This window comes from Raphanus sativus, chromosome 3 (genome assembly GCF_000801105.2).
Source record: "Raphanus sativus cultivar WK10039 chromosome 3, ASM80110v3, whole genome shotgun sequence".
Classification (NCBI taxonomy): Eukaryota; Viridiplantae; Streptophyta; class Magnoliopsida; order Brassicales; family Brassicaceae; genus Raphanus; species Raphanus sativus.
The window spans coordinates 3,574,286-3,583,423 of NC_079513.1; the positions used below are offsets into that span (position 1 = coordinate 3,574,286).

Sequence of the window (9,138 nt, forward strand, 5' to 3'; positions counted from 1 at the left end):
TTTCCAATATATTGGACTGTAGGTATATTTTCAAACGGAACAGAAATTGCGGTTAAGAGGCTAACAAGAACTTCAAGACAAGGCTTTCAAGAATTCAAGAACGAGGTCGTTGTGGTAGCAAAGCTTCAGCATAATAATCTTGTTAAGCTTTTAGGTTTTTGCATGGAAGGAGAAGAAAAGATACTAGTCTATGAGTTCTTGTCCAACAAAAGTCTCGATATGTTCCTCTTTGGTTTGTTAACATTCCAAGTTCCCAGCTTGCAGTCTGATGAATCCATATCCCGTTCTTGACTAATTAGCTAATATATCCATGCACAGACACAATGAATCAACCGCAACTTGACTGGATAAAACGCTACAATATCATCGAAGGAATTGCTCGAGGGATTCTATATCTTCATCGAGATTCACGGCCCAAAGTCATACACCGTGACCTCAAAGCAAGCAACATTCTTCTAGATGCTGGTATGAACCCCAAAATCGCCGACTTTGGCCTTGCAAAGATTTTTGCAGTAGAGCAAACTCGAGACGAGACTAGCAGGATAGCTGGAACCTAGTGAGTGGAGTCATGTACTTTGGTCTACCATTTTTCTGTCACATGTAAACTAAATTAAGTCTTGCTGTATTTTTTTTTCCAGCGGCTACATGGCTCCTGAGTATATGAATCTTGGTCAGTTCTCCATGGAGTCTGATGTTTATAGCTTTGGAGTCTTGGTTCTTGAGATAATTAGCGGCTATACCAGTAGTAGATTCTACCGGATTGATGATACTGATTGCAATCTGGTCACATATGTGAGTAGTTTTTATCTATTAAGGTTAAATGTTTAGAAAAATTGTATGATTCTTTTTTATTCACCAGGCTTGGAAGATCTGGAGCAAAGGTATCTTTGCGGCAGAAGAATTTGTTGACCCGACTTTCGGGGATAATTATCAAATTGAACAAGTGACTCGATGCATACATATAGCACTTTTATGTGTTCAAGCTGATCGTGCAGATCGACCAAAAATCTGTAAAATCAACTCGATGCTCACTTCTAGCAAAATTAGTCTTCCAGCACCACATGAACCAGGATTTTTGGTACCTAGTCGAAGGGCTTGAATTTGTTTTTGGCAATTGGCAAATTGATTCATTATTCTAGATATTATGAATGGTGTTTGTGTGTGTGTTACATATTTTGTGTGTGTGTTTGTGTTTGATAGGTGACTGATGTTGTATTTTGTTCATTTGAGTTTTGAGGGGTGATGAAAATTTTCCAGGGGTGATGAAAAATTTTCAGGTTGAAATTGTCAAAGTATAACACAAAAGTGTTATCAATTTGGTTAAAATTTATTAATAAAGCTATTGAAAGTTTTTTTTTGTAACACTGACTATTGAAGTATTGGTATTGTAAAGCTATGGGCAAAACTGGAACATTAATCTGCTTGACTGCGATCACATTTTCTTGTAGTTGATGAGCTGCCAACCTACAAGTTCTAACACTTTAATTATTAACGAAACCTATGCTATAACACATATAATTCTCTCTATGTGTATCATTCGGTTTCGTTATATTAAGTTTATGAGATTCATTCATCAAGAAACATCGTGGGGTCTGGGTGTATCTCACATCATGAACTTAATTTGAAATTTTCAACATTATTTTATAAACATAAACACATCAGGTATGTGCTTCTATTGGCTCTCAGATTTTGTCTACGGTTTGACTCACCTTTTATAATGCCACTGACACTTAAGTTTGACAACCTGTAGGCGTAGAGAGAACTCACTTGCTTTTAAAATGATACAGAGTGTAGAGTATCAATATACTAACCCAAAATCGTTTGTACGACCATGGGAAATGTCAAGAAGATTTCCTCATAAATCTTCTGGCTTGTTCTAATAACCCTGACTGTTGTTATTTCTTCACAAGACTTTAACAAGGTTTTGGCATTTTTTTACCCGAGAGTACATATATGATTACAACCATAAGCTCATTCTAGAATCTCTTGCTTCCAAAATGATGGAGAACGAATATTTTACAGTTATTGGAGAGGTAAACGTCCCCACCAAAATATGGAAAGAACATTTTTTATGTATCTGTGGGTTGGAGTTTGAATTATGTACTCAGACATATACTCGACATGAGATCAGTTTTGTTGGTATAATGTTGGGTCAATATCAAAATAATCTCGGAGTAGACTATTAAAAAGCTGTAAAAAGAGTTTTCATGTATTTGAAAAACACCAAAGAAAACATGATTACATACACAGAATATCATTTACAGGTCACTGAATATTCAGATTCAGTTGGATGCAATGATAGCTGAAAATCAACACTTGACTATTTGTTCTTATTATAACATGGTGATTTCATGAATTTCGACAGATATCCGTCGGAAATAGAAAAACGAGTATTGGCCGGTAATTCGTTTATAATTTCCGATGGATTTATAGTTGTCGGTAATCAGTCAAAAATTACCAATAAATTTCCGACAAAAAACCGTTAGAAAAAAGACTAATATTTGTCGAAACTTTGTCGGTAGTCTTTTTAGGATTTTAATTACCGATGGAATACCAAAGGAAACCGAGAATTTAGGATTTTCATCGGTAACCTGTCGGTATTACCGACGGAGTACCAACGGAAATAGAGAATTTAGGGTTTCCGTCGATAATTACCGAACGAAAACCCTAAATTCTCGGTTTTCAATTACGTTTTACGGGATTATAAAAGTATGTTTATAATTTTATTGGTTTTACAAAGAGAATATAGTAACTATAAACATTATTTATCTATTTAAGTGTTGAAATTCGAAAAAAAATCATTCTGAAAGAGTCAGTTAATTGAATCAAAACCTTGATTAACTAAACAATATAATTGTTACCATTTACAATTTGAAAGATGTTAATTTAAAATTTACTTAATTTAAAACGTGTGATAGTATTTTAAGATTTAAAATACTTTCACCTTACATTTACACGATAATATAACAAATCAAATGAGTTTTTATCAAGTTTTGGTTTAGGAAACCCCAATCCATAGGTATTTCGTCTATATTCCATTGAAAAATACCGACGGAATACCGACGACCCGCCAAAAAAAGTGGCGGCAATTTCCACCACCAAATTTTTAGAGTACGGGTAAATGAAAATTACCTACGGATTACCGACGGCTCCCTTTCCGTTGGTGCTCGGTATTTCTTTAAAAACCAGAAAATTTTCTTCACCCCCATTTTTTCTATCTCTCTCTCTCTCTAAACTGAAACTCCTCTTTCGCGAATCCTTCTCTCACTCGGGTTTTCTCCCATCATTTCCAATCATTTCACACCCTAAATAATGTAAGTTTCATATCTAAGTAGATTAGGTTGATAGTATTGTGAAGTGAATGGTAGATTTAGGTTTTGAAACTTAGATTATGGATTGGTAGATTTAGAGAATAAGGATTTAGATTTTTAATGTTAGATCAAGAAATTTATGATGTTAGGTTGTTGATTTTGTGTTTTGTTTGAGAAATCTAATTTCTTCACAATGATTTTTTTTTTCCTTTTGAAATTTTATATTTCAAAAAGGTATTAATTTTTGAAAAAGGTAAAATGATTTTAATTTGTTTTAAATGTGGTTTGCAACAAGAATGTAAATAGCTTATAGAAGAGAAAGAGATAGAGTAGTTTAAAGCTAAGGAACTTTGTTGTAAACAGGCTTTTTTTATGAATAAATTTGAACTTCATTAAAAAAAACAAGATTTTAAGTGACAATAGTTCCTTTATTTAAAGCTGAGAATGTAACGTCAATCTTATTCAATCTGCATTTCCCGATCTAATTGGAAAGCCTCTGAGAGATTCAGAAGGTTCGCCTTCCTCATTTGAATCCAAAGCAACGGCTCCTGCCAAGTCACCATTGCATGTTTCCCTCCTTTGTTTCTCCTTCTACGCACATACGTTTGATGGTACTTATCATTATGGCTGTATATTTACCACCCTAAGAGCTGCAGATATTGGCGCACGAGTATGAACTATCCAAGTCTCGGATCTGTTAAAGGTAGAGAGTATTTGCTAAAATCGAGAGCCAAGAGGAGTAAAGGGTTTTGTGACATTGGGACAGTGACTGCATAGTTATAAGGCTGGCGTTGAACACAAGACGTGAGTGAAGCTTATGAGGAAAAACAAAAACTATAATGCATCATGGGCCTTGTGTCTAAAAGTCATCTTGTGACATTATAACCTGTGTCTCGACACTTCCCTCCGCAGGATTGTGTATGGTTGATAAACATAGAGACGATTGTAAACCCAAAGTTTTAGATTTATTATAATACATAAGCTTTTCCCAACTTAACTACAGTATACGGTTAATCATATTCATATGTTATAATGAAACCAATTTCAATTTATACCCCAAACCATAAACATCTTATTTTACTCTGGTTTCTTGGTGGCTTCAGGGTTGTTGTCAACACCGGAGCCATTGGTTGTCTTCAAGGACTCTTCTGTGGCTTTCTTCTCACCATCAAGAGGACTGGTCAAATTCTTCTCTACCTCCTCACTCACTGTGCCTCGTGCAGGTTTTGCAGTGTCGATAGTCAGAGTTGACACCTCATCCCTCGAGGCGTACCATGAATGTCCACAGGCAATACACTCCAGCTAAATGCATCACACAAAAAGCAGAATGTGATTATTAGTACCCATGGATATGCATATTAACAGAAGAAGACTCTGGAAAACCACAAGAACCTCGTAGCGATCTCCATGCCCAGCTTGGATGATATCCCTCAGACCAACTTTGATTTCACTGCATCTCGAGCATCTTGCATCAGTCATCTGCTTCCAAAACCCAAGACATGACATGGTCAAAGACATTACAACGAACTAGATAAAACTTGGGTTGTCAGAAATGGATAAATAACCTGCATTCGTTCCGCATCATCAGGCTCCTTCTTCTCTGTTTCCTCAGCAGTTAGACCCTCCTGAATCCCATAAAAAACCAAAACTTTATTTGTAATCACATGGAAACGTACTCACTAATATTTACGTATAATGAGACAGGAGGACAAGATTCAGATTAATATATAACATGACAAGTTCCTAACCTTTAACTCAGCGGGTGACATGTTCAAAATCTTTGCAGGTTCTAACTCGCCATTGAGCAATCGTCTAGCCAGCAATGCAGTGTTCTGCAGACGAAGCAAAATGTAAAAATTACTGTTAAAAATACTTGGAGGAGGAAACGCTAAAAGTAATGTTTATGTCATGGATGCAGATTCTAACCTTGAGATTGAAAACCAATGTTCTCATCTTTTGATTATATTTAACATAATCCGAAGCAAGAGAAGCATGTAAGGCCAGCTCAAGAGCACACACCGGAGGAACAGCAACATCTGGCCAGAGAAAACTCTCATCCTTTGACAGATTTGTATTAGATCCATTATCAGCCTGTTCAAGCTGGGAACCATCTGAAGCCACCTTTGGTTCAGCGGTATAGCATATGTTCTGAACAGCTTCGAGAAGTTTGGCTAACCACTTGTCACGATGAGCATCACCAGTTAGTGAATCAAACTTGTGTAAGATAGAATGATACTCTGATGAAATAGCAGTGCTTCCAGGGGTCTCAGGCTTTAAACAGGCATCTTCCTCCTTTCTGACATCAACAGGAGCTAAGTTCGCTTTCCGGAAAGATCTTTTAGCCTTCAAGAGATTCTCTAGATCAGCATGGACTTCCTCAGGTTCAAGGTCAGGAAGATCACCCAGCCGCGCCATCGATTTTTCGACAAGGAGGTCGATCTCATGTTGTTTCGTGTCTTCGTAGTCTTTATCAGTCAGCTTCCAGAGCTTCTTCTCAACGGTATCGTACACCTTCCGTACGATGAAACCAGGGTTCACTTTGCGTTTGGGAAGTTGCTTGTGGGCTGGGACAAAGTAGACCACGCATCTGTGCATTACGGATTCTGCTGGCACCTCGTCACGATGGAAACTGTAGAAGAGTTCTCTTGTGTCGCTTGATTGCCAGTTTCCGCCGCCTTTTTTCTCTGCTTCTTCTGGACGGTAAAACCACTGTCCCAGAATCATCATGCTCCCATCTTTTGTTTGAGTAATATCCTGCCAAAATAAAAACAAGTCTTAAGCGGATGATACAACAAGAACTGGTGAGCATATACACAAGAACTAGTACCTTGATAATGGCAACATATGGCTTTTGACTTTTGTCTTCTGGAACCAACAGCACCGGATCCTCCTGTGCAAGAAAGGAATGTCAGAACAAATTGTCTCTAAGGGTCTCAAGCATTGAGTCAACCAGAGACTAAATATTAAAGACCATAATATGTATTGCTAACGACAAAGTAAACCCAAGACAGCAATTGATTCTAATCATGTCACGTAGGCATCAATGTTCCTAACAAAACTCTAGATTTTAATGTACACAACAATGTAATAACAGCAAGCAATGGAAAAATGTAATGATTGCAGACCCAATTACGAAAAATAAAAAATAAATAGACACTGAGAGCGTTCTAGTATATACGTGATAGATTCCACATCCCTAAAGTTCACAACTTTCAATTCCAAACCTATTGATTGGATTCACAGAAGAAAAATCCATCATAATGCATCAAGATCCATCAATCGAGGTAGAAGTAGAACCCTAGAAGCAGCAGTCCCCAGAGAGAACAGAACACAACTGACCAGTTCGTTATAATAACAATGTAACAACAGCAAGGTGCATTGCAGACCCAATCAAGAGAAAAACCCTAAACCAACACTGAGTACGTTCTAGTATATATCATGAATCCAATTCCCTAAATTTCTCAACTTTCAATTTCAAACCTAAAGACCCGAACAGAAACATGAATAAAACCACAATTTCAGACAAAACACAACTGGCCACTTCGTTGTAATAACAATGTACATTGCAGAACCAATCAGGAAAAAGAAAACTAACCCTAAACCAACACTGAGTGCATATTCTAGAGTCATGAATCCCAAATCCCTAAATTTCAAAACTTTTCAATTCCAAACCTATAAAGTAAGATGAGAAACCGCAAGCTCTCAGACAGAACACAAACTCACCAGTTTGTATCTGTTGCCGTCATACTCGAATTGCTCGAAATGGGTTCTTCGCCCTTTGCCTTTACCCGTAACCTTAAGCGATTCACCAACCGGATTCGCGTCTTCGGGCCTCTCCTCTTCTTCTTCTTCTTCCTCCTGAGCCACGTCGTCTTCGAAATCTTCGTACAGCTTCACCGTCTTACGCTTCCTCCGCTTCCCCTCTGTTGCTTCCTCGGGGCTCCTCGAGTTCCGCACCTTGGCCCTCGTCGCAGGGACATCGTCTTCTTCGTCGCTCGAGACTTGAGCAAATCGCCTAGACACCACCATTATTTTGCCTGTGCCGAGAAAAAATAGTTGATTTGTAGGAATATTTATATTCTCTCATAGCGTTAGTGTGGCATAATGATGGATGGATCCTCTTATTTAGCAAAAATCTCGGTTATAAAAATTGATTTCTTTTAAGACTTTAATTAAAATTCAATGAAATACCTTTATATATATAATGATATTTTCAATTTATTAAAGTCAATCAATTTTGTCTACTAGAATAAATAGATTATGGAATTATTTATGGATCCACTTTTGATAAAAACAAATATTTCAACAATTTATTTTCATATGAACTATTTTAATGTATTTTCTATTATTAATTATTGTTTAAAAAATATAAGTGGATCTTTATAAAAATTAATTTCTTTTAAACTTTAATGAAAAATTCAATGAAATACCTTTATATATAATGATATTTTCAATTTATTAAATTCAATCAATTTTGTCAACTAGAATAAACAAATTATGGATTATATATTTAGTTATGGATCCACTTTTGATAAAAACAAATATTTCAACAAATCATATGAACTATTTTAATGTATTTTCTATTTTAATTGTTATTTTTTAGAATATAAGTAGTTCTTTATTTAACGAAGAACGATGATTTTTTCTAGGGACAATGTGTCTAATATATCCAAAGAATGTCTAAATTGGTAAATTGCCTATGGTTTTGGATAACCCAAAAAAAAAGTAACCTTTTGACACTGTGCGGACGAAAATGCTCTCATACTTTATTGAAAATATGTAATTCTAGATTTAGCGGATATACATTATGTTAACTTAACAAAGATATTTATTAATTTTTTCACACAATCTCTGAATTTCTCAGTCACAGGCAATTCTATTTTTTTCATCTAATCCTCCGACAAACTCTTGATATCAAATATTTAACAATATTAAAAGAATAAATATTATACTTAATAATGAATACTTATTATTTGATATCAAATCATGTATCAGCTAAATATTTACATATCAGGTAACAATCTACGTACCAACTAACATATCAGCTAATAATTCTCGTATCATCTAACAATCTATGTATCAAACAAATGTAGCGACTATCCAATCATATATCGGTTAATGAAACTATTAACAGCTAATCAGTTATCTATCAAATAGCCTCAAATTTATTTGTAACAGCTAACACTCCGTATATCGATTAAGAATTCATTAAAATATAAATAATAGCAGGTAAGTAATGAAATACCTGCTAACGTATATGTTATTTTAAAAAAAGAGTAGATTTCAAGCTTTCTTCTTCTTGAGATCTTTCGATCCTTTCTCCATGAATCCGCAACAGAAATAACAGATTCTTCGATAATTGCGCAGAGAATCGCCAAATTTCCAGAATCTTCAAGACCACAACACATACATTTTGCGATTGGAAGCTTAAAGCGGAGTGTGATTCAAATTGAAAACAGTGGTATATGTGGGAGATGATGAGATGACGAACTCGTCAAGGTCAGCAAGTCACTCAACTATCTCAGGAAAAAGTTACGACACAGAATTATTGTTTGGATTAGAAGCTTATAAAAATTGATCGTGATTCGGAATTGGAAAAAGTGGAATTTGTATGAGATAATAAGATTAGCATTATGGGTGTCAATGGAATCAGAGTAAAAATATAGAGATTTGTGATGAATAATGGAAACATTGAAGATATACAGTGAATTAGAAGAAGATTTGAAGAACTCATATTTAATTTAAACTTGCATAAAGAACAGATGTACTAAAAATAAAGAAATAAGAAGATAAGGGAAGAGAAAAGAGAGAGAGATCTAGAGACAAG

At 35.5% G+C, this 9,138-nt stretch overlaps 2 protein-coding genes across 2 annotated transcripts; one reads left to right on the forward strand and one right to left on the reverse strand.

The window, feature by feature from the left end:
- Positions 1–108: 108 nt before the first annotated feature.
- LOC108844968 (cysteine-rich receptor-like protein kinase 34) lies at positions 109–1,099 on the forward strand. Its single transcript, XM_057006196.1, has 3 exons — positions 109–556; positions 639–792; positions 860–1,099. Exons 1-3 carry the CDS (start codon positions 324–326, stop codon positions 1,097–1,099), a joined length of 627 nt encoding a protein of 208 aa, XP_056862176.1. The 5' UTR covers positions 109–323.
- A 3,155-nt stretch (positions 1,100–4,254) lies between these two features.
- Positions 4,255–7,398, reverse strand: LOC108847684 (uncharacterized). Its single transcript, XM_057006123.1, has 7 exons — positions 7,035–7,398; positions 6,139–6,201; positions 5,238–6,065; positions 5,060–5,143; positions 4,877–4,936; positions 4,704–4,790; positions 4,255–4,613 (listed from the first exon to the last, which is right to left on the reverse strand). The coding sequence occupies exons 1-7, from the start codon at positions 7,338–7,340 to the stop codon at positions 4,389–4,391; spliced, it is 1,653 nt and encodes a 550-aa protein (XP_056862103.1). The 5' UTR covers positions 7,341–7,398; the 3' UTR covers positions 4,255–4,388.
- Between the last annotated feature and the right edge of the window lie 1,740 nt (positions 7,399–9,138).

Bases quoted from the DNA above. Each gene is read 5' to 3' on its own strand.
- LOC108844968 (XM_057006196.1), top strand. From the start codon at position 324: ATGAATCAACCGCAACTTGACTGGATAAAACGCTACAATATCATCGAA. The intron at 557-638 runs GTGAGTGGAGTC...TTTTTTTTCCAG, and splicing joins AGCAGGATAGCTGGAACCTA to CGGCTACATGGCTCCTGAGT. The intron at 793-859 runs GTGAGTAGTTTT...TTTATTCACCAG, and splicing joins ATTGCAATCTGGTCACATAT to GCTTGGAAGATCTGGAGCAA.
- LOC108847684 (XM_057006123.1), bottom strand. From the start codon at position 7,340: ATGGTGGTGTCTAGGCGATTTGCTCAAGTCTCGAGCGACGAAGAAGAC. The intron at 6,202-7,034 runs GTGAGTTTGTGT...TTTCTTGCACAG, and splicing joins ACGGCAACAGATACAAACTG to GAGGATCCGGTGCTGTTGGT. The intron at 4,791-4,876 runs GTTATTTATCCA...TTTTGGAAGCAG, and splicing joins ATGATGCGGAACGAATGCAG to ATGACTGATGCAAGATGCTC.